Here is a 25,844-nt window from a genome sequence, read left to right as displayed (position 1 = left end):
CATTTCCCTTTTGCTAGGAGAAATAATTACGAGACTCTTGCGGCTAGGAAGAACCTTAATGTCACATTCTATTTCCTCCCGTCAGATGATCAAGGCAAACAGCATTTCCTTTAGAAGTAACGGGACTAATTCTTGTCCTTTCCAAAACAATTAACTTCAATCAGAAGTACAATGCAAAAGGAACCACTGAGACAGTCAGCTTCCTGTTTCTTCTCTCTCTTAAACAAGTATAACGCTTTATTAGTCCAGGGAAAGCAGATGGAGGAGAAACTGTAAAATATATACATCTTAAGACTCCTTAAGGGGCTGGGAATGTAACTCGGTGGTACAGCTGCTTACTAATATGTGCAAGGCCCCAAGTTCAAGCGCCTGGACCAGGAAAAAGAAGTTTCTAAGTACATCATATATTACACTTCAGTATTACATTTTATAAGGCTTCTGCTCATTAACTCATCAAAGGTACAGCTTCCAAAGTCACAGATGTCAGAGGCTCAGTGTCTTTTGGCTCAGGAGACTTTTGCAGTTGATGTGACCTTTGTACTGGCATCTGGAGAGCCTATTCCTGGTTCAAGGACATCCGAAAGGCTAATGTTGGCTCTGGAAACAGGTGGCCAGTTCTGTTCTCTCCCTCCCTTCGTCCAGCACCATCCACGCCCTGACAGCCATGGAGAAGGAAAGGCAAAGGCCCATGAGGAGCAGATGCTGTGACAGTCTGAGTCATTGGGGATAACCCAGATTCTGGAACTTTCCACCACCAGCAGCAGAAAGCTTTCTCCAGTATTTTACAGAGTCCTTTGGGATTTTGGACACTACCATCACCTCTTCAGAAGGTGCTCTCCAACAGGCAGTGGCAGCCACATCCAGTGGGACATACCTCCTGGGTTCGAAACCATTCCATCATGTGGCTTGTGTGGCCACCATGCCCACAGGTCAGGCAGAAGTTGGATGACCCCCGCACAGCCACATGGCAGATGGCACACTGGAATGTGAAGCCCTTGCAGACGGCACACTGCGTGCCACGGACCTCACTCCGGCAGTGGCTGCAGTACACACCAAACTCTGGAAATGGGTGGAGATTGGCAAGGAAAGAGGCAACGTTAGTTTGGTTCTAGTAAAAGAAGACTGGGCTGTGTCAGGTAGATACCCATCCCCCCAGGATTCTGTCAGGTTCTAGTGGATCAGTGGTTTCTCTTTTCTTTTTTCTTTTCAGGCAGGGTCTTGTGTGGCCCAGGCTGACCTTGAACTCAGGATGTAGCTGATGATCTTGAACTCCTTGCCCTCCTGAGTGCATAAACCACCATGCCCAGTTTTATGTGGTTCTTGGGATGGATCGAACCTGGGGCTTACTATATGACGGGCAAATAACTGAGCTACAACCCAGCTCTGCTCTTTCCATTTTCACGCATGTGAGTGCAGTGTATGTGTGAGTTTGAATACATGTGTGGGTACAAGTGTATATGCAGCTGTGTATGCTGAGGGCAGACGTCAATGTCAGGTGTCTATCTTTCTTCACCCTATTTTTTCAAAACAGTGGCTAGACCAGCTGCCCAGCAAGCAGGGACCCCATCTTTCCCAGTCCCGGTTACAGGGCTACATACAGATGAGTGTCATCACACTGGATTTTTTTTTTTTTTTGGTTTTTTGAGACAGGGTTTCTCTGTGGCTTTGGAGGCTGTCCTGGAACTCGCTTGGTAGTCCAAGCTGGTCTCGAACTCACAGAGATCCGCCTGCCTCTGCCTCCCGAGTGCTGGGATTAAAGGCGTGCGCCACCAACGCCTGGCTCACACTGGATTTTAACTTGCTTATATAGCAGGCGTTTTACTGACTGAGGCATCTCTTCAACCCTCCCCCCACCCCTCCCTCTCTCTTTTCAAGACAAAGTTTCTCTGTGTTGCCCTGGCTGTCCTGGAATTTGCTTTGTAGACAAGGATACCTAGAGATCTGCCTGCTTCTGCCTCCTGAGCTGGGATTAAAAGTGTGCACCACCAGGTCCAGAAGACCAAATTTCTTTTTTAAATGATACAGAACTCCCGCAATCTAGCTATGTCTACTAACTGGTAGCTGTCTTTACTGCTGGAATGAGAGCAGGGGCATAGCCAGCATCCTTTCCCTGAGGTCCTGTGGGAAACTCTGTACTCTGCAAGAGGGTGACTACATCAAAAAACACTTAAATGGTTATACTACTGGCTGAACAGTAAGCTGGCCCATGCCAGGACCCCCACGGCACTGTTCTATATCTCCGTACTAGGACAGGGTTTCCGCCTCCTGAGAGCCCGTGACTTTATCCCTACTCACATGACCTGATGTGCTTCCATTTCTACTTGGTATCCAAGCCTGTATGCCCCTGCTCCTCTGGGACACCTTGGTATGCCAGCCTGTATGCCCCTGCTCCTCTGGGACACCTTTCTGTGTGTCCCATCTGTTCCTCTCAGAACCATGCCCTCACCACCTAACTCTACCCAAATTCTGGCTGTCTACGTTGGCCTTGTGTGAAACACCATTCCTTAAGCCCTAGGGCAACAGAAAAGGTGGGCACCACGTCCCATTATTGCCTTTCTCCTTTTCTCTACTGCCGTCTACCGACTTTCCACAGACACACATGCACGTGGAAGACTTCTAGTTTCAGGATGCCATCTTCACTCCATTTCGCAACAGGATCCTTGGGGTCCCCAAAATCCATCTGCTAGGTTTCTGACACTGTCCTTTCAGCTTTCTCTGGTCCTTTGTCTTCTCTAGTCCCCACCTCTGCCTCTTTGATCTATTTGCCTTTTCTGGTTGCATGTTCTTCTTTGGCCAACCTGGACTAATTTCATGCTCCTATTTGCAAATACACTCAACTCCTTTTCCCTTCCTGAACCCACCCTGACTTAGCCATATACCTGCCCACTGCACATCTGCTCTGGGGAGCTAAGCCATCCTGACGGCTCTGCACTGAAAAGTGTGTGAGCCCAGGCATGGCGTAACCCTGCTTCTCCTCGCTTCCTCACCACCTGGATCTCTGCCACACTCTGCGAATTTCTCCCACGTGCCTTTGCTGTTGTCTGCTGCCAGCTGTCCTCTCCTCCGACCTCCCTGAGCAAACAGAAGCCTTTAAGTGGGGTCTGGGGGACCCTTCATCTGCACTACCACTTCTTCAAATTTCTGGAGGTCAGCGGCGCCTCTCCTTCCTTCTGACAGCAGGACAATTGGACCGGGCAGATGGCTCGGCGGTGTGGAGCACTTGCTGTCTTTCTAAGGACCTGGGTTTGGTCCCCAGCACCCACACGGTGGCTAAACCACACATATACATGCAACAAAACACTCATAAACATAAAAGAAAACAATCTATAAAATTAAAACTATAAAGAAAGAAAATCTTATTTCCTTTCTCTATCTCCATCTTTCTTAAGTTATGCTTAGATACATTGAAATAAAACATGCTTCAATGCTATCTAATTACAGTTAGCCCTCTAGAATTCAGGAGTAAAGGATCTGATAATAGTTCTTAGTATAGACTTTAAGACGTACAGCATGGGGAAACATAAGGACAAGAAGACAATAGCAAACAGTCATATACAGAGTAACCACACCTATAAAACTGCCCCAAATGATGGTCAAGTGTTATGCAAACTGCCTTTTACTGTTTTAAAATAGCTTTGGTTTTCTTATTACATTTATTTGCTTTGGGTATATGTGCATAGGTGCACACACGCCATAGCGTGGATGTGGAGATCAGAGGACAATTTGTGGTTTGGTTCTTTCTGTCCACCATGTAGATCCAGAGAGGGACCAGAACTCAGGTTGTCAAGCTTGGTGGCAAGCATCTTTACACAATAAGCCATCTTGCCTGCTCCTGCCTTTTCTTTTAATGAAAAAGTTTTATTTAGGGGGGCTGGAGAGATGGCTCAATAGTTAAGAGCACTTGTTGCTATTCCAGAGGACCTGAGTTTGGTTCTTAGCACCCAGGTGGAGGCTCACAACCACCTGTAACTCCAGTTTCAGGGGGTCTAATGCCCTCTTCTGGCCTCCATGGGCTCCTACATGTGGTAGACATAAACTCAGGCCGGCATATACACGCAATTTTTTTAATCTTAAAGAAGCAGAATTTTAAAATATAATTAAATAAAAATTAATAATTTATTTAAGGAAATTTATGTGGACAGGTCTGAATCTTTAGGGAAGGAAGTATCCCTAAGAAAACAAACTCATCTTTAGTGCCTCTCCCCACGTCCTGCTGTATTTGTCTCTGTTCTGAACTGACCCTGACCTTGCTATGGAACGCAGGCTGGCCTCAGACTCCTCACGTTCTGCATACTTCGAAGGCACTATACGCACAGCTACACGCTATCACATTTGGCTGAACTGTTGAATTCTGTTTGGTGTCTGCAGATCTAGTGACTCGTACAGACAGAACAGAAAGGAAACTGTTGTCTTAGGAGCCTAGAGGACATTTTTCTTCCAATGCTTGCTGTGCCCTGTGCCCAGGCATCTAGTCCTCCACATTCAGATGGAACGACTCCTTTGTGTACCTCCAGTCACCACTTCCATTAATGTTTTTGTCTGTGAGTCTCTTTCATAACCCTCCAGCTCCCTTTTACAATCCTGTGATATTCTTTTTATTGGTACTAGGATATGCATTAATTCTGCTTTTGTTTGTCAGGTTTTTTTTTTGTTTTTTTTTTAACCATTTGAGGCAGGGTCTCCTGTGGACCAATCTGCTGTCAAACTGATATGCAGCTGAGGCTGGCCTTGAGTTCCTGAACCTCCTGCCTCTACCTCCCAAGTTCTAGGATTACAGGTGTGCATTCCCACACCTGGCAGTAATAATTTTTGACTACCGTTTATCCATATTACACTCTAGGCCCTCTGGACTGTGTGCACACAGGCACGCCACCACCCACATCTATTTCTTTGTGCCGCCTACAGAGTCCTGCATGGTGCTTTAGAGCAGGAGATGTCAACAAGGATTTGGCTGACTGATGACAGACACATCAGTTCCATATCTCCGTGATTCAGATGTTTCCCTAAAAACTAATTTTAGAAGACAAATTGCTCTAGGCTATCATTAATCTCTTCCTGATTTACTCTCCTGTATTTAGATGCTCTGAGAAAAATAATACATTGTCAAAATGGAAATATGTATCTTTGTATCTCTTCAAGCAAGCACACCTAGATATACCTTACTAAAATAACTTTGTTATTTATTGTCTATACTTACAAATGTTGCTCTGGTTTGTTTTTTCAAGTGGAAACTAGAGACACATGTGACATCCAGAGTCAAACAATTTTACGCATTTTATCAAAACCCGAGTAGTCCCTGTCATTCCCTAGAGGAAATCTTACCTACTCATGCCACCCTTCCCTTTCCCCGTCTCACGACTGAAGACTACTTTATAAAGCAAGTCCACACTCACTGCAAGTGAGTCTGTGTCACAAGGACATTCATGTGAAGACAGAGTGTACCTGGAGTCTATTCCACCCCATACGCCCTCCCTTCCCATTTCCTCCCACCCTCTCATTTGTCTCTTAGGCAATTACATTTCTACTGTCACGTCATATACATACATGATTTTATGTACATTAAAATCTACAACCCACAAGTCAGAGACAGCACGTGACACTTGTTTTTTGAAATAGAATTAGCTCACTTAAAAGGATAATCTCCAGTTGCATCATTTTCCTGCAAATGACACAATTTCATTCTTGGTGGCTGAATACAATTCCTTTACCAACGCCTCTGTTGATGGACACACAGGCTGGATCCATAACTTAGCTATTATAAATCATGCTGTAATAAACAATGGTGTTCAAGAAGCTCCATGATATAGTGACTAAAAACAAGAAATGCAGCCATGTGTGGTGGCATACACCTGTAAGCCCAGTACTTGGGAAGCAGAGGCAGGTATATCTCTGTGAGTTCAAGACCAGTCTGGTCTACATAGTGAGTTCCAGGAGAGCCAAAGCTATGTAGAGAGACACAGCATCAACCCCCCCAAACACCCCCTAAATGCCCCCTGCAAAAACAAAAACAAAACAGTAAATGCTTCAGGAGTCTATGTCTTCCTTGGGAAGGGGTCATGCTAACTTTATCTATAGACCTTCCAGTTTTAGTGTCTGTGCTGTCAAGGTGAGCACAAAGCTATTTCGTTTTTGTTCTGTTTTTGTTTTTTTTTTTGTTTTTTTTTTTTGAGACAGGGTTTTTCTATATAGACTCGGCTGGCTGGGAACTCACTATATAGTCCAGGCTGGTCTAGAACTCAGAGACCCATCCACCTCTGCATTCTAAGAGCTGGGATTAGAGATTTGTACCAACATGCCCGACACAAAATTAACTCTTAAGTACCATATTTAAGCACTATCTAGTGGCTTCCCAGAGCAGAAACTCCTTCTCTTCTCCAGTCTCCCCACCACACACAGTACCACCTGGCTCCATCTCCCTAGCTCTGTTTTGGCTAGACCACATTTGGCTCATACATTATTTACCTAAGCAAACATTATTCAAGCCATATTCTATGGCACTTTTTCTTTCTTGCACATTTTGTTTTTCCCAGAATTAGAAACTGTCTCATTCTTTTATTTGCTTAGTTTGCTATGTACTTATCAATAATTCATCTCCAAACTCCCTCAAATGTCTGCATCTTCTATAAATATACTAAACAGTGAAATACATTCAACTTTCTTTTCGACTTTCTCTCCTTGGAGGCAAGGCTCCTGGAGCACCCGTCTTCACTGGTGACAGACCATCTCTAGGTCTGTCACAGCGCATGCTCTCCAACAACACTCTGACTTCTTCAGTCCCTGGACTAAAGCTAGCCAGCTTCTTAGGGCCACTCAAAGTTTACTTCGTACATGGCTGATAACTTGGGTTTAGAATTATAAGTTAGAAATTCTTTTCCTGAAAATTCTGGGGAGTCTGTTACCTAGTTGCCAGGGTCAATCCTCAGAGTTGATGCCATCCACCTTCCTCATCCTTCATATTGGAACTCTTTTCTCTTCTAGGAGCTTCTAGGTCTCCCCTGGGTGCTGGTCTTTCTGCATTCATTATGACAGGTGGACCCACCCAGTCTGCAAATGTGTGTCTCTTCTCTGCAGAACAAGCTTACAGTTTTCTGTTGGGGTCATGACCTGTTCTACAAGCTAGGAGAGGAAACTCTAGCATCCTCCAAGGGCCATCAAACAAGACCAGCTTTTAAATTTCCTCTTTGAGCTTCTTCCAAAGGACCAGGTGCCCCTGATTCCTAAGCCATGGCAGAGTTCTGCCTGTTTTTCTGACTAAAAGTTCAGGGTTTGGTTTGCTCAGGCCTTGCAATAACTTATCCATTCCCCAGATCCCGAGTTTGACTGCCAATTATTACTAATCCTTGTGCAACTAACATCTTGCTTGCTGAGGTCTAAGAGAGAAAGGGAAATATGTGGTCAGTCCACTTCCTCTGCAAGTCTTCCATTTTCTTCCCGTGAGGGAGTCTCTGCTTCACTTCCTCCATGGCACAGTCTGGCTTCTCACTGGTGTCCCATCACAGCTCTCCATCCTCCTCTTGGACGCCACTCTAAGCGCCCATTTTTCTCAAGGTCCAGCTGGACCAGAGTAGGTGATGCTCCCTATAGTCTTTCTTTCCATCCTCAGCCCCCAGATAAATGCACTCTCTTTTTTGTTGTTGTTGTTGTTTTTGTTTTGAGACAAGGTCTCACTACATATCCCCTAGCTGACCTCAAACTCAGAGATTTGATCCCCCTCGTAGTGAGCTTACAGAAAGGTGTGTCACTATGCCTGGATAATACACACACTCTCATAGGCTTACATACTAACTGTAGAGTGAGGATCCCCAAATTACCAGCTGAATACAACCTTTCCCGAGAACCAGATTCCCATCTGACTGACTGTGTGACTTCTCCAGACTGCCCTCCCACACCAGACTGAAATCACACACATATACACATACACACACACACCAGACTGCCATTTCATCACACACACACACCAGACTGCAATCACACACATACACACACACACACACCACAGACTGCAATCACATGCATACACACACACACACCACAAACTGCAATCACACACACATACATACCAGACTGCCATTTCATCACACACACACACACACACCAGACTGCAATCATACACATATACACATACATACACACACCAGACTGCCATCTCTTCACACACACCAGATTGCAATCATACACATATACACATACATACACACACCAGACTGCCATCTCTTCACACACACACAAAGGCACACATGCACACACACCAGACTGCCATCACACACACACATACACACACACACACACACACCCCAGACTGCCATCTCATCACACACACACAAAGGCACACATGCACACACACACACCAGACTGCCATCTCACACATACATGCGCACACGCACACAATCCCAAGCTCCAGTGTTCTGTTTGTTTCTATCTGTGGTCACTGCTATCTCTCAGTACATTAGTTGGAAAACCAGGAATCACCAAAGTTTTCTTTCTCTTCCTCAGTCCTACCTAGTATATTAGCAAATCATACTGAGTCTACTCTTTTTTTAAAGGTTAGTCTTTTCTTTTTACTTCATTTAAAGATTTATTTATTTTATGTATATAACTGCTCTATCTGCATGTGCCAGAAGAGGGCACCAGAGCCCATCATATGGTTGCTGGGAACTGAACTCAGGACCTCTGGAAGAGCAACCAGTGCTCCAAACTGTTGAGTCATCTCTCCAGCTCCTGAGTCTACCCCTCTTTAATAAATACATTTTACTTTATTTATGTGTATGGGTGTTCTGCCTGCATGTATGTTTGCACACCACATGCATGCGTGTGCACTGAGGCCTGAAGAGGGCTTCGGATCCTCCGGGTGGAGCTACAGACCAACGTGGGCCACCTTGTGAGTGCTGGGAACTGGACTCCACTCCTCTAGAACAGTGCTCTAAAGCCCTGGGCCATCTCTCCGGCCACAGTGTAGTTGCCACAGTTCTTAACTGATTAGTTTCCCCCTCTAATTTGCCTTGGGTTCCACTGTGCCTACCACAGTTGATATACTGTAGCTGAATAAAGGAATCATCATCCGCTATGTCTAAGACAGCGCTGTTGTAACAGAAAGAGAATCTTGTGAAACACAAGGTTTTAAGAAGCTTGGAGAAAACCGAAGCTTCAGTCTTCGGCTGTCAACGAGAAGCAAAGCTGTAAACCTTCCAAACCTAAGGCCATCGAGCATAGGCCTTTGCAGACAGCGGCAGGAAAACTAGAGCATCCATCCTCACCAATGCCCTTGTGAGGGTCAGGAGGGCAGGACACAAACTTCAGCACTTCTGCCCGCTTCTCTCTCAGACCCCAGCGGTAGAGGATCTCTCCGTAGCACTTCTTAAAGTCATCGAACTGCTGGGTATTGGCAGGGTCCAGAAGCCTGGATAAACCCAAAAGGTTCCCTGTCAGTTCCTTTAAGAGAAAAGCAAGCTCACTATCTAATGGCATTTAATATTAAACACCACCTCTCAAAGCCTGAGTTTGACTTTGAAGCTGTGAATTCTGCAGCTGCAGTCGGGGAAGGTGGCTGGTTACCTTTTGTTTCTATCATGCTGGTCGCGTTCCCGCTCACGGGGGTCACTGTAGGTTAGACTCCCAAAGCGGAGTTCTTCTGGCGAAGACTCTCCCCAAGGTGAAGACATGTGTTCTGTCTCTCTTCCTGCTACAGAAAAGCAAAAAGAGAAGGAAGGATGGCAGTCAGAGAAGGCACAGGATAGGAAGCCACACACAGCTCCCACCCGCCAGTGTGTGTCCACCCGACTATCTAGAAGCAAAATACCCCAAACTGAAGACTCCGAGGAACGGAACCCTACACTACTATTTCCTAGGTATACCTCTTTGCCCAGGCATTATCACCAAGAGAACCTGGTAATTAAGTGCACATCATAGCTAAGCAAATTATGGCTTAATGATATAGTAGGATGCAATGCAACGATTCGTTATAAAATGCTAAATGACATGAGAGAATGCTCATGATAAAATTAAGAGCAGAACACAACACAGCATAAATCAATAACTACCCACCCATACACACACACAAAGAGAGGGGGAGAGGAAGAAAATGTTCTGAAATGTTAACAGATGTTATTAAGTGAGAGACACGGAGATATCAATCATGACTATGTTTTTTCTGATACTTTCTGTTTGCTCTTCTTTATAGGACATGTAACATACATACATACATACATACACACACATACATACATACATACATTTATATGCATGTTCTCAGGTAGGTGTGTGTGTGTGTGTGTGTGTGTGTGTGTGTGTGTGTGTGTGTAGACAGATCCTCTATGTAGCTCAGGCTAGCCCTTAAACTTCTCAATCCTCTTGCCTTCATTTCCTGAGTGCTGGGATTATTTTCTAAGGTCTTGCTACACTGCCCAAGCTGGCCTCAGATTCCTGAGAAGTTGGGATTACAGGTATACATTACTACACCTGGCTCATGTTCTATTTTTATAATCAAGAAAATTAAGATCATTCTTTAAATAAAAAAAATTTAATCTAGGAATCACAAAGATATTTACCTCATGAAACAAACCCTACAGCCACCTGGTTATGGGGCATTTTAACTCTCTCCACTAAAAAGAGTCATGGGAAGAAATGGATGATGGGAAGTGGCACACGATAATGGAAAAGAGGAGAATGCAGAGGAGGAAGACAAGGGTTGAGTTTTACTGTGAACGTGACAAGTACTATTGCAGCTTTTCAAGCAACTCAGAGTAGCTTAAAACCCTCCCAGACACTAGTGCATTCAACATGCAAGGCCAGGCTAAATGGAAAGAAATGAGAACCAAAGAAAAACATGGAACATGTGCACCAACTGAACCTCCTACTGGGACAGCCGTCACAAAGCCTCAGGAATAGCCAGAGTCCAGTGTGCACTGTGTCATTCCCTCACCAACCTATGTTCCAGCCACCGGTGTTGAACCCTGGGTCTGACATGCTGGAGCAGGACCCCGAGGAGGTAAAGCTGGGCTAGAAGGGAAGAGGAACAGACACCAGCATCCAACACCATCCCATTTCAAAGTTACATCTGAAGGGAAACAGACCTCAAAGGAAGCCAGAAAACCATGAACTTACATATCGACTGTGGGATACCGTGAGGTTAGAAGAACGGTTAGGGAAAGGCCCAAAAGGGTTTGGTAATCCCTGAGGCCGGGATTGGGCTTCAAACACACTGCAGAGCATAGCCAAGGTCTGAACATCACGGAGTTGGCAATAGTGAGCCAATCTGTAAAATACAAGAGGAGAAAAAACAACCCAAGAGGAGGGATGGAGGAAGGACAGTTACCAGCCATAACGTTACTACTGTGGGCTAGGCTAGGGCTTTTTCCATTCTTCCTCTGACCTTGTCAGGAACAGGAGACATCTACAGATCCAAAGTCTCACCCACTATGAGATTGGACCCATTTGCTTTGGCATAAAATATTTCAGAATGTTAGTGACAACCTAGACACCAACCTGAAAGCTTCCAGTTGGCATTCAAGCATGGGCTCTAACACAACACAACTTCTCTAGAACCCAGCAGACTGAGCTAGCATCTGAGAGAGGTGGCTCACACTCTCTCACCCTCCCCAGCTCAAGGAATATTCCCCTGCTTTGAGGTCAGTTTCTATACATGTCTTTCATTTGACCTAATACTGTAAGGAGGCAGTCAGAATATTTTATCACCACAGAATGGCAGGCCATTAACTCTGTTTCCTGGATAAATAAGAATGACAAAGAATACATTTTCCTTAGGTTCTCACTCCCTTTATCTTTCAGGACCACCATGCTATAATGTGAGTTTAGGAATTAAAAAGGACTCTGTCTTGGGGTTTATATAAACTAAGTCCAGCAAGCTTTATAAGCTATGCCTTACAGATGAGGCAATGGGAGCATGGTCAGGTGCCCCAGGTCTGGCCTCAAGCAAAAGAAAAGCAAACCTCAACTTGAAGCAGTGGGTCTCTCTTTTTGGCCTGAAGCCTCACTGTGAGGAATAATGAGTGGCTTACTTTTTTTTTTTAAGATTTTATTTATCACATATACAGTGTTCTGCCTACATACCAGAAGAGGACATCAGATTGAATTGTGGATGGCTGTGAGCCACCATGTGGTTGCTGGGAATTGAACTCAGGACCCCTAGAAGAGCAGTCTGTGCTCTTAACCTCTGAGCCATCTCTCCAGCTGTGAGTGGCTTACTTAATGAAACATTATTTTATATAGTCTGACTTGCTATATTTCGGAGTGGTAAATTGGAACAGAAGTCTGGAACTTTTTTTTTTTTTTTTTTTTTTTTTGGTTTTTTGAGGCAGGGTTTCTCTGCGTGGCTTTGGAGTCTATCCTGGCACTCATTCTGTAGATCAGGCCGGCCTCGAACTCACGGAGATCCACCTGAAATTTGGAACTTTTATGAGCTGTCTAGCAGGGTTCTAGTGTTGGAAGAATGTGAACACCAGCACACAGTTCTATCCCTGTTCCCAGAGGCCAAACTACACAGCACTATGGAGAAACTTACCATATCCAGAGCCCAAAGGCCTGTGCGCCCAGAGGTGTGAGGAATGAGCTAAAGTACTCTGACACACATGGACTCTTAAGGATTTCAAAGTCTCGTGAGTGGAAAGTATTATCTAATGCCTCGTGTTGTCAGAGTTCATTCTGCACAGAGGCTGTTTCCGTGCTGAAAGCAAAGAGCCTCGTTCCCTTTAGTCCTCTGGCCTCTGTACCCCTCACTGAAGCAGCAACATTTAATGTGTTTAGAGACCTAAAACCACTTCACTCATTTTCTCACTTTTAGCCCTCAGAACCTACAGGGACTCCAGCAGCTGTCGCCCAAATGGATGTCGAGCCCAAGGTGTTTCCAAATCTGGGTCAGACTTCGGACCAAGGCAAAGATCTGTAGCTACCGTGGCCAGCGACCAAACCTGGACAGACCAAAGAAAGAGGCTCAAATTCAAACCATTGAAAAGATGAACAGAAACTATAAAGGAGCCCCACCTAGATCCTACAACCTAAAACCTCACCACAGGGTGGCAAAAGCCTGGAGTGCACAATTCTAGGGCCCACCCAGACTGACTGGGTCCAAACTGACATTTTAACAGATCTTCAGTGACTGAGTATACTCTACAGTTAAGAAACATTAGCCTCAGAACTCATTAAAGTCAAACATGTGCCTCAGGCTTGCGATCCCAGCACCTGGGAACCTGAGACTACAGAGATCTAGAGAGGCCAGGCAAGGCGGGGTGAGGTGGGGTAGGGTAAGGCAGGGTGGGGCGAGGCTACACAGTGAGTTCTGCAATAGCCTAGACTACACGGCAAAACCCCATTACTAAACTAAGTAAGAAAAACTTTTCACTAAGCAAACTTCACAGAAATAACACGGTATTAGAATTTCAAGGGGCCATTTTCTTCATTACTTCTGGTCTTTTTGATGCTTCATTGGAGAACTGATTGTCAGACAGCAAACAAGAGCAGTCTACGTCTCACTGAAGACTTGCTCTTTGCTCAAGGAATGAAAAACTTTGCTGCCTCCATTACAAAGGTTTTAGTATACTCTTAAAGCTAAAGAGCAGGTCAAGAACAGAACAACTTTGGCTTTCTTTATATTGACACACAGTCTGATGAACACCACAAACGTCAACCCTCAAGGAGCTTACAATCACCAAACGAATGTCCAGTGTCTGCTAAACCCAAAGCCTTCACTGCCCATCAGAAAGAGCCCCAACCCTTGAGACTCTCAAAAACTGAGTGGTACTTTTGGAAACTCTTTTCTGTTTTATTTGGTTTTGAAAAAGTGATACAATCATTGTACCCACTAACTGGAACACACTATTCTAAACCCAAAAGGAAGACACAAACTTTGGATCAAGCCTATAATTTGAGATGAGCAAGTAGATAAAAATGATGAAAAGAAAACAGTTATGCAAAATCAATGGCAGCACCTGAAAGTGATAAACAAACAAGTATCGCTCCAAGGAGGGGCGCGCAGTGTACACCCACTGCCGTGACAGACAACCCAGGTCAACAGATGCTCAAAGAAGTTAGTGACTTTCTGGGGCAGGATGAGCTGTCTACCTAACAAGTGTCTCCCTAAATACACATCTCCTAAAGCCTTCAACAGAAGGGTGTCCCTGACATTTACTTCTCTGGTAAGTGTGAGAGACACAGAACAGTAAGCACACCTTTATCAAGGGCATGAAGAAAAACAATAACATTCTTCAAGCATTCACTGCCGCTCATGTTACTTCTGTCCTTAAACATTATCAAATTACAATGACAATCACAGAAGAGCAGTGGGAAATGCTTCCGGTTCTCAAAGACTGAAGGTCTGAGATAACCTGCTCAGGTAGTTCTCTAGGACTCCAAAGCAGACTCAGCCTCCCACTATAAATTCCACACTGTTCCTATTACCTCATTTTGTCGTCTTAGTGTTCATAGAGTTTGGGTGGGTGGGGGCTGATGGAAACAGATTTAATTCATGAGTGAGTTTTCCTTTAAAGGGCTTCAGGGAAAGCCTTTTATTACAAGATGAATGGAAATCTTAGGGATGTTTTTAATAAAATGAAAATCAAGGGAAGGCCTTAGCATTGATTCATTTCGTCATAAGGAAAAACACTGAGTTGTTAGGACAACTGCTAACAATTTCCCAAGCTCGGTCTAACCATCACACTAAAGAACAGAATAAAATAAAGATTTTACTTGACTGGTGGTTGCCAAGGGCTGACAGGAAGAAAGGACTAAAAGGCAAGAAGTTTTTTCTATGTGATAAAAATGTACTGAATGGTTCCATTGACAACTGCACACTCTGACAAGACTAGAAATTACCAACTAGTACATTTAAATGAGCAGGCTTCATAGCATGCAGATTGTATCTCAGTAAAAGGGTTCAGAGAGCAATATAAGGGAGCTACAAAGATAATGAAATCTTACCTTCTATAAGTATTGACACATTTTATTTTTTGCTTGTTTGTTTTGTTTTTTGAGACAGGGTTTCTCTGTGGCTTTGGAGGCGGTCCTGGAACTAGTTCTTGTAGACCAGGCTGGTCTCAAACTCACAGATATCCGCCTGCCTCTGCCTCCTGAGTGCTGGGACTAAAGGCGTGCGCCACCAATGCCCGGCTGGCATATTTTATTTCTAAAATTTTTATTAATATTTTTGTGTGAGCATTTTTGCCTGCATGTATATACGTATGCATATCATGCACATGCCTAGTGCCAAAGGAGGTCAGAAAAGGGAGTCTAATTTCCTGGAACTGGAGCTACAAAAGATTGTGAGCCACCATGTGGATGTAGGGAATTGAATCAGGGCCCTCTGTAAAAGCAGCCAGTGCTCTTAACCACTAAGCTATCTCTCCAGCCCCGCAGAGTCATATCTTAAAAACTGAACATCTCTACCTAGAAGAACACTCTGGCAAACCTTCTTATGAAACGATTTTAAAAAAAAATAATTGAGGTAAAATGACAAAAGCACAGATACTCAAATTTAGGCATACAACAATCACTGTGGTACTGAAATAGAAACATACATAGTTTAAGAAAAAAAACACTTAAGGATCTCCCCACTTAGCAGTAATAAGAAAAATATCCAGGGTAAGGATTTAGGAAACTGCTCAGAAACTTCAAAACAGGGGCACACCCTGTAAATGTCACTAACTTCTAAGTATCAAGGCCAGAACGTTACCATCAGGGATTTACAGTACCTGGACGAGATCCTTCCTTCCAACAAGCATGGCAGAGGCTGCATTCTTCTGACACGTCTCCTGAGTATCATTCACATTCAGTCTGAAATTATAGCAAAAACGTTTAAGGAGGGTTCTACCTTAATTTCCCAAGAATTCTTCCTGATTTATTAGACTAGAAAGGGCCTCCTTGGTTGTCACTCAAATCTGACAGGGAGAAAAGGATTAATTAGAACTGGTGCTATCAGGCCATGTTTCCACCTGGATTGGGGGGGGAGATGCTCATCACTTTCAGATGAGGAGGAGGCAATAAGAAAAACACTAATTTCCCACCAGCTTTTCTGTTGAGTTCCCAAGGTTTGGGATTTAAATATATGAAAACTAGCTGTGATGTCCACATAAAAAGTATCATGCTGTAAGTATTGTGAGTATTCAACAAAAGAAAACACTCTGTTATGTGTTCAAGTTCAGGAGGGCTTAGGGGACCTGTAGGCCAGCCTCCACATGCTGATCACTTGGCTCCTAAGGCCCTTCAAAGTAACTGTTTTGAGATGCTTTACATATTGGGTGTGTGTGGTGGTTTTGAATAGGAATGGCTCTCATAGACTCATATGTTTGAATACTTGGTCCATAGAGCATTAGGAGGTGTGGCCTTGTTGAAGGAAGTGTGTCACTGGGGGGTGGGTTTTGAGGTCTCAAAAGTTCAAGCCAGTTCACTTCCTGCTGCCTGCAGATCAAGATGAAGAACCCTCAGCTCCTTCTCCAGCACCATGTCTGCCTGTGTGCCGCCATGCTTCCCATGACAATGGACTCAACCTCTGAAACTGTAAGCCAGTCCGGATTAAATGTTTTCCTTTATAAGAATTGCCAAGGTCCAGTGGTGATGCATGCCTTTAATCCCAACACTTGGGAGGCAGAGACAGGAGGATCTCTGTGAATTCGAGGCCATCCTGATCTACAGACCAAGTTCCAGGACAGGCTCCAAAGCTACAGAGAAACCCTGTCTCAAAAAAACAAAAAACAATACAAAACAACAACAACAACAACAACAAAAAGGGTTACCATGGTTATGGTATATTATTCTTCATGGAATAAACTCTTAACTAAGACAGTATGGAAAGCAGAATTCTCAGATGGTCCCCAGAATTCCTGGGGACTCACTTTCATAATTGTGATATTAAGTACTTAACCTGGAGTCTGCCAAAAGGCAGAATATTTCATGTGGCCTAAGTCAGACAGGACCTTCAAAAAGAGATGTCTATGTGGGCCACTATGCTGGTCTCAAAGATGAATATGCCAAGTGCTCTACAGCTGTCAGGGTCTGAATTCAGCTACCTAAACCGACTTGCTGGACTCTTAGCACTGAGAGAGACCATGGGGGGCCAAGGTCATGCTTTCAGTTAGTTGAGGTCCTGGGCAAGGAAGGCTCACTGAAGCTAGCTAGGTTCCTGACCTACAGAAATAGTGAGGTAATAAATACATACTGTCTGAAGCTGCAACTTGTGTCGATTTGTTAGCCACCAACAAAAATCTAATGCTGTTTCCCCAAAGTGTGCAGATCCTAAGGAGGAGCTCAGCGCACCTATAATCGCAGACTTACATGTACAGCTCTCCCAGTGACTTATGAACAGGAAGGAGGCAGGAAACATCCTGAATGATGACCTTCCCAGCAGCCTTAATGGGTCGATTGCCAGAGTCTGATCCTTCCCGCTTACTTTTCCACCTCCTTGATTTCTAGGGGAGATGACAAGACGTGACTAATGCGGACCCTGGAGAGTGGAAGACTACAGTTGCAGAGTACATCATATTTGGGTCATTGGTAATTTGCAGAGACTTTAAATTACATCATGCCCACAATTACATGAATCAGCATCTGTAGGAAATAAAAGGATAACGAATGGCACAAAGCTCTTGATCCAAAATCCTAGCAGGAAAACGAGCACCTACTGAGGGCTGTTTACAATCTGCAGGTGCTCCAAAAAAGAAAAAAATAGACACCAGGAAGCCAGAATTATTTAATTAATTAATTTTAAAAATAGCAGGTAAAGAAGTTAGTAAAGGCCCCTCACACACAAAATGGGGAGGGGGTGTTTAGGGTGTTCAGTACTGGATTCAAAGTTCTTGCCTGAAACAATTCAAAGTTTTTTCTTCTTAGACAGTTTCAACAGGGTTTGTTGACATTTTAATTCAGACACGATACTGTGGGCTCTACAAACCTTAATATATGAAGACAGAGAAATTTGGCAGCACAAGAATTGCCTTGTTTTGTAGCAGGCCTGAATTATTTCTAAAGGTGATTATTTCTGAAGGTCAAGGATACTTAGTTGGGGAAACTGGGTAATAGACATGGGAGACCATGAGCACATGTTTTAGCTTCCAGAGTTGTCCCATGAGCACGTTTTAGTTCCCAGAGTTGTCCCAGTAAGTGGTTGTGAGGAATCTGTTCATGTGGAATGAGACATGTCCTGGGAAACAAAAAGTAACAGAGTGTAGCCCCATCTGGTATCTTTGAAATGACAACCAGTCACAAGAGCAAATATCCTATTTTATTTCCAAAAGTTAAAAAAAGAGGTCACCAAAGTCTTTCAACTAAGCAAGGGAGCAACACATTTATTAACAAAGAAGGAGCGACTGAAAGGGGCTTTGCAATCTGACATCAGAAAACTAAGGTACTGTGTGTTCTGGCTGAGTATGGCTCTAGGCAATTTAGCACTAGTTAATCATTTGCTGTGGACATAAAGTCTTATTGCATTACTCTTTCCTTGCTTATTGGTAGCCTGTGGCTAACGCTGAGTTCTGTTATCCAATCTCATGAAGTCAGTAAGAGTACAATGACAAGATAGATGCAAACAGCATAAACTTAAAGTTGCAACCTAAAAATTGCAGTTATGTACTATAAATGTACATAAATGGTCAAGAATCATCAATATTCACATTACCCACATATTTACTTTTCCACTAATGACTTTTGTACAATCATTCTTCATGAATCAGTCTAGGTCTAAATCCAGACATTTCTGATCAATGATGTCCCAACCAATGCCCCAGGTGTCCACATTAACTTCTCATCCAATGTCTTGGAACCTACTAAATCAATCCACCTGGATTCCAGGCAGACAAGTAAAGCCAGTTAAATGGGACATCTATGAATTGCTTATCAGAGTTTATCTCTATCAATTTGGATCCACGAACCATTTGATCTTTTCTAAAGATCTGTTACTATTTGTTATTTATCCACACCTCTTGACCCTTCAATGCAGAGGGAACCTTGATCTATGATTATGTGGTTAGTCTGCAGGCTTCTACATGCCCTGATTGCCTGAAGAATAACTATGTCCATACTCCAGTACTACTATCCTTTTAGCCAGCTGGGTTCACATAAGGGAAGGACATGTCAGAGTGGGCTGGAGCCAGGCAGTGCTAGCTGAAATGGAGCAGAAGTCATCACACGAGCACTCAATGCATGACTAGTTGCAGGGAGGGTAACTTAGTGTATGGCTACTGTGCAGAGCAGCCCAAAATGCTGGATTAGCAAAAAACCACATGCCCACAGGACCCTGACCATTGCAAATGAGATCTATGGTGCTGGAATGAAATAAAAAATTGTCAGTATGTGAGGTAGTTCAGTGGTGGAAAATACTTACTGCCAAGCCTGACAACCTGAGTTTGATCCCCAGAACCAATGCAATGAAAGAAGAGCGCTGACTCCTATGGGCTGTCCTCTGACCTTGAACGTGTGACATGTTTACAGATGTGCACATGAGTGCACATACACACATAAATGTAAAGAGTTTCACTTTTAATTTCTATGCCAAAAAAATTCCATCTGAAAGGGAACATGATCCATTTAGTGTATCTTCTGGGTTGGACAGAAGGCTTCTAAAACACTGTAAACATGAAGTCACTGGGGCTCCTCAGTGCAAAGAGAAAACGGTAAGTGCCTGAACAACTTAGCAACTCACCAAAGCTCATTTAAATTATACAACTGAAACAAGGAGGCCTTGTGAAGGGTGGATAGAGCCTGTGAGCTTTTAGAGCACACTGAAAATATTCACTCTTGCCTGACTTTGAAAGCAAACCTAACGAAAGCACATTACTAATTATATGATGGCTCATGTGCCAGGAGCAGCTCATTTGCAAGACGAGCTCATTTGGCAACAGATACTGAAACAAGCACAAATGTCTTTGACTAAGGACTTAAAGACTTTTCTATTGTTGTTTTGTGTGCTCATTCTTGCTTCTGGACTGTTCATGCTGAGCCAGCAGGTGCCTCACTGCAGCTCCATGTTGTAAATGGAAATGTGAACCTTTTACAAGGTCATGGATATGGAGCTGAAATCTAAATAGGCCTGTCAAGCTGCTATGCTTGTGTGTGTGTGTGTGTGTGTGTGTGTGTGTGTGTGTGTGTGTGTGTGGTGTGTATTCATGTGTGTGTGTGTGGTGTGTATTCATGTGTGTGTGTGTGGTGTGTATTCATGTGTGTGTGTGTGGTGTGTATTCATGTGTGTGGAAGCCAGAGGTCAACATCTGGTATCTTCCTCTATTATAATCTATATCTCTAGCTACCTAGCTAGTATCTTTGAGGCAGACTCTCTCACTGAATCTGGGGCTCACAGACTGGGTTAGACTGGCTGGCCAATAGCCTAGAGCTACAGACACCGGCCTGGTCACTGCACCTGGCTTTTATATTGGTGCTAGGGATCTGAACACATGCTTGTGTGGCAGGTGTTTTACCAACTAAGCCACACATCCAGTCCCAGCTAAGCCCACTAGTGCTAACTTGCTTTTCAGTATTGAATGTGATTTTAAGACTCAACAAAGGAAAAAAACTAAGTCCTAATTAAGCTGCCAGTAAATACGTAAACAGTTTGGTCTGTCTTTAAGCAGATCAGTTTCTGTAAATAGATTGATATTTGGTTCTAGTGATGCTGATCCTAAAACATCTTTCTGTAATTACTTTTTCCATTACTTTTCTCTCAACATCATAACTGCATTCTGCTAAATCAGTGTAGTTTGCTGAAGGCCTTGTTTTCTTCTTAACATCTTGCAGGTACTCCAGAGCCACTGTTGTTTGTACAGCAGTTAAGCAAGAGCACCAGGATTTCTCTTGGGATTCTCTGGTTTAAGAGACTGGTGACACAGTTTTCCCTGGGACAAGCTAGATTTGGACAAGGACACTTTGTCTTCAGGGTTTCAGACTGGCCTTCAGAATGTGCCTCTTGCACGTAAGCACGTGCATGCATGTGTGTGTCTGTGTGATCGTCTTGCACGTAAGCACGTGCATGCATGTGTGTGTCTGTGTGATCGTCTTGCACGTAAGCACGTGCATGCATGTGTGTGTCTGTGTGATCGTCTTGCACGTAAGCACGTGCATGCATGTGTGTCTGTGTGATCGTCTTGCACGTAAGCACGTGCATGCATGTGTGTGTCTGTGTGATCGTCTTGCACGTAAGCACGTGCATGCATGTGTGTGTCTGTGTGATCGTCTTGGGGTTTGTTAAGATTTGGCATATAGAAGAAAATTAAGAGTTTACAGAGATGTCTTCATACTCTGCCTTTTGCAGACCAAGAGAAACAAACAAATGTGAGCTGCCAATCCCTTAGTGAAAACAGAAAGGCAGTGGTTTTCATCAACCTTCTGCAATTACTGAAATTGGTTTGTATTTCCTGGGACTGAAAGAAACAACAAGCTTTGAGGAGTTTTCATCTGATAGGTATGGGTGTCTACAAGATGACAGTGGAACCTCACACAGCTGCCTCAGCCTGCTATAAAAGGAGGTTCCCCAACATAAGGTCACCCTAATTTTAGCTGTCACTAGGAATAAAACTGTAAATGTAGTTATGGAATGACACTAATGTTTTTGTTTCTGTGGGGTTCTTTGTTGACTTTGCTGTTTCGTTTTGTTTTAATCTAGCACAGAATAACTGCAAAATGCTGCCCAAAATCCTGTAGGGGTAAAATAGTGGCTGTTCTTTGTTTTGCTTTTTGAAATTCTGTAGGGTGGCAATTCTAAGTGTCTCCCCTTCGGGTTACAGGGATCATTCAGTGAGCTACCAGACAGTTAGTCAGTCTAGAAATTCAAACTTAACAAAGCTGCCTAAATGAAGATATGATAAATCTTGAAACAGATGTTTGCTAGGGCCTTAGGTCCTGGTTCCTCCCTAATTCAAAGGTGAACAAGTTTTTCAGAGAATTTCCTACTACTTTGGGTAAGAAGAAATGTTCCTACCCCACCCACTTTCCCTAAACCTAGCACTCTCCCTAATACCTTCAGGTGCTTTTAAGGCTCTCTGCTGTCTGTACTGCTGTCAAGTAACATCTTGGGATTCTCTGCTTGTAAAGAACACAGACACACAAGGTTGAGGTGCGGTTCATCTGTCAAGGTCAGGGAAGTGCACCATGGTCTAAAACTTCATCCCTAGCCCTCCTGCACTGCTCCAGTCCCATTCTGACAGGTCTCAACGCAGATTCCTTTCTGTATAGCAAAATGGGTACCTCTAGGAGGCAAGAACTCTGCCTTTCTCTCAGGTTTTTCTTTCAGGGCTCCATCAACAGAATATATGCCCTTCCTCACAGATGTTATGAGAAGAGACTGAGGGAAAAGAGACAAAGCAAGGCAGACAGGTTATGGAGTGATGAGCTCTGGGATGACCCTGTGAACATCCAGTGGAGGACAGCGGAGGACAGGGCAGAAGGGGCTGGATGGAGGGAGGGAGGTGCTACATGACCACCACCAGCCAGCTCGTGACTGCACCATTAGTGTCACTGCTACAATCGGAGGCAACATCGATGCCAGTAAATGGGTTAAATGTAAAAACAGCCCAAGAATAAGCCACCGACTGCTTTGCAGCAACCCCATCAACAATGCATAATCAGCAGAGTGGGCAGGGAGTCAAATGAGCTCCTATTTAAAGAGCGTGGAAACCAGTGAAGCTCAGCAAGGGAGCGGATGGAATCAGCTTTCCGAGGAAAGAGGCCATGCTGGCGGCTCTACCTGCAAGCTGCTCAGCAGTGGTTCTTGCTACTCCAGGCTTCTGCTTTCAACTGGTTTTTGTAGGAAAGGGGTACTGGTCTAAACATTCTTTGTAGCAAACAAAATTGATACAGGCCTCAAGGCTGCCTTGAGGACACCTTGGCACTACTGAAACATGAAGGGGGTGAGAGAGGGAGACAGAAGAGGAGAGATGGCCAATAGGAATGAGTAGGAAAGGAAGGAGGAACAGAGGATATCCACAGCAAATTTTACTATGAATGCAAAATACTGATGATAAGAATGAAACTTTGTGCCAGGAAATTCCCAAAGGGTAAAATCAGCTCAGGGAGCATGCCAATGAAGCAAGTAGGTACTTCCCTCTCTGAATCGGACGGGACTATAAAACAGAGGCTACATGGCAGAAGTCTCTTTTATCTTCCTCTGCTCCCCCCATGCCAAAGGTAGGCTTTTGAAAGCTCCATGCAGTTTGCAGAAGTGCCCCCAAGTGATATCAGGTGAGCTGAAGTCATTTTACCAGGGTCCCTTCCAAGAACCCAGTAGTGAGTTTCATTTGCAAAGAAGCCCATTCATGATCCCTTAAATGTTTACCCATTTGAAATACCATGACTGGTAAGGAGGCAGCCCCTGGTGCCTGCCTCCCCAGGGTGAAAACTTTATTGTCGCTGGTCCTGAACACCAGCCAGCCTGTCTGTCTGTCATTCAGGTTCCTCAAAGCCAGGCAGGTGGCATTTTATTCTTGGGCCTTTGGTAGAGACAGGATTAGTCAAGGAGAGCATTTGCACAGCGCACAGTACCGGGAAGTCGTTAATTGCTTGTATGGACCAACGTCGCCGGGCAGAGCGAGGAGACATCTGTGCGTGAAAACGTTACACCCAGGAAGAGGGAAGAAAAACACCAAGAAAATTAAAAGGGAAAAATATAGAATAAAATGAAAGTTTCCCCCACATCTGATGGATTTATAGGTATATATGCTGCAAAATAAGAACCGGGGTGGCTGAAAAGACTGAGCCTAAGCATGGCACATCTGTATCCCTCTCCTCCCCCAGCCCACCTGCCTCAAGCCCAGCTTCAGTTACGTTGCTCTTTAGTCACTGTCCGGGAGATGAGGAGGCGGATGTCAACACAGTTCTGACAAAGGAGCCCAGGTGAAGGCATGAGGGACTCTGACAGCAGCACTAAGAAACAGGAAAGATTCCGTTTCACCTCACAGATGTGAAGCATACAGCAGAGCACACTCTTGTTCCTCAAATGCTTCTTCAATAGGCTTAGCTCCCAGTGTGGCTGGGGAGCAATGAGCAACTGTGGCTGAGAAACTATCTTCAGAACAATGCCCGGGGAAGGAGGGGGCTCAACTGAGGAGGAATGCTCTGTAGGCACACCAGCTAGCCAAGGGACCTGGTATGGAGTGGACAGTATCCCATACTGACCACAGAGAGCAGACTCATAACCGAAAGGCCTCTCCAGTATTTATATCAGAGCTATTTTAATAATAAAAACTGAAGCAAAGATGAGAGGCTGCAAAATCTGAAAAGTATCTGTAGGTCAGTGCTCAATATTTATTAGAAGTTCTAGAATAAACACTATTTCTTTGGCTGGTAATCACTGGCCTGTCTGCCAAGTCTCCCCTTGTGAGCATCTGTGCTTTCTGACTTATATGAGACTTGACAGGTCTTTAGGTCACTCAAACTTTGTAATTTCATCTAGCGGACACGGGATGAATGCTAAAACACAAGAGAAATAAACCACCATGTTTAGGTGGCTGTAGGAGACTCTACAATCTCAGTACAATTCCTTCCTGCTACTCCTCACTGCAGGTACATCTTATTCCATCCGCCTCCCTCATTTAGGGTACAGAAGTACACAGGAGAAAACGTGGACACAGAATTTCAGCTGTCCAGAGGCATTTCAGACCAATGGTAATAAAATAAAATCATTTCTCCCGAGGAAAAACCAGTCCTCAAGGGTTACTGTTCTCTGTGAGGAAGCCAGCGTGGAGGCTTCCCTTGCTTTAGCTGTCCTGCTCTATTTAAACAGGATAAAGCATGAACAAGTGGGAGGGACAGATAAGGTTATTTTAAATTTATCACGAGACAACTGACATTTGTTTTGGGCATCTTAAATAAACTGAACCACAAGAAACTTTAGATAAAAGTGGCCAAATAGAATCAAGGGCCCACAATTTACCTTCACAATTATTATGTGCCATGCTTTAAATGTGTCTCCCTCCCCAGGATCCTGAAGTCTTACAATCTTCTGCTTCTTGACTGGGGTGCTTGTTAATTCTCTAAACTATACATTTATGACCGGCTAACTTTACTGTGCATATGGTATAGACCAGTGCAAGGGTTTCATACTACACTGTGATTAAAAAAGTAAAAGTGCTCCCTGTTTTATTTGATTGCTATGTAAAAATAAATGCCCATTTCCTGTGAGAGCAGTCTAGGAACCGGCCCACACTGAGATCTCACAGTCCTCCCTTGCTAAAAGGCCATCAGCCACACACTTTCTTGGTGCTTCTTCAAGAACATGGTGTTGGTGGTAAAAGGGGCCAGACCACTGCAACCATAAACGTAGGCATCACTGATGCTTCTGTCTTGGAACCACAAGTACTGTGACTACAGATGGGCTTTATGTGAGCACCAAGTCAAATACGTAGGCCAGTTCATTCTAGCCAATCGGATTGCAAGCAAGGGTGGTAGCACATGACATGAATTGCCTGACTCAGGGATCTCTTCAAACTGCACCTGATACTAAATAAAACCCTCATTTACCTAGCTGTCAGTGGCTTTTATGCCAACTGATTGCTCCAACTATCAAATCTTCCTCCCAGTTACCAGCTGCTTTGCAGAAAAGGGGGAATGGAGGTAATTTTTTTTAATGTAAATGACCTGGGGGAGATAGCATTTGGTGGGTGCTTGAGAAAGTTCTTTGACAGCCAGAGGGACAAAATCCCATCAGGGAGATGGGGACAGGGAGTGTGGAGAGGGGAAGGCAGGTAGGAAGTCAGCTAGAACCATATTCCTGTCTGGCTAGATGGCTTTGCCCAAGATTGGACTAGTTCAAATATCAGCGGCTGCCCAATTTCAGTCACATAATCCCTGAGACTAGACTAGTCAGAGCTGGTCAGCCATCCGTGGGAGCTGGAGGCAGCAGACTCCACTGCAACACATGT

General features: G+C 44.2%; 1 protein-coding gene across 5 annotated transcripts in view; it reads right to left on the bottom strand.

The window, feature by feature from the left end:
- Positions 1–200: 200 nt before the first annotated feature.
- The window catches only part of Wdr59 (WD repeat domain 59), a 73,532-nt gene continuing 47,888 nt past the window's right edge, over positions 201–25,844 (bottom strand). Inside the window, exons 19-27 of one of the 5 annotated variants that reach the window (XM_040736754.1) lie at positions 23,467–23,523; positions 17,278–17,411; positions 15,699–15,780; positions 12,811–12,923; positions 11,101–11,251; positions 10,923–10,995; positions 9,553–9,676; positions 9,255–9,397; positions 201–1,059 (exon numbers count right to left, since the gene is read on the bottom strand). In XM_040736754.1, coding sequence (XP_040592688.1) covers positions 824–1,059; positions 9,255–9,397; positions 9,553–9,676; positions 10,923–10,995; positions 11,101–11,251; positions 12,811–12,923; positions 15,699–15,780; positions 17,278–17,411; positions 23,467–23,523 — 1,113 coding nt within the window. In that variant the 3' untranslated portion in view covers positions 201–823. The other 4 variants (XM_040736750.1, XM_040736757.1, XM_040736771.1 and 1 more) reach the window with 4 other exon arrangements.

This window comes from Mesocricetus auratus, unplaced genomic scaffold (genome assembly GCF_017639785.1).
Source record: "Mesocricetus auratus isolate SY011 unplaced genomic scaffold, BCM_Maur_2.0 Super-Scaffold_6723, whole genome shotgun sequence".
Taxonomy (NCBI): Eukaryota; Metazoa; Chordata; class Mammalia; order Rodentia; family Cricetidae; genus Mesocricetus; species Mesocricetus auratus.
The sequence above is the reverse complement of the archived record's forward strand: the minus strand, read 5'-3'. Positions and strand labels throughout refer to the sequence as shown.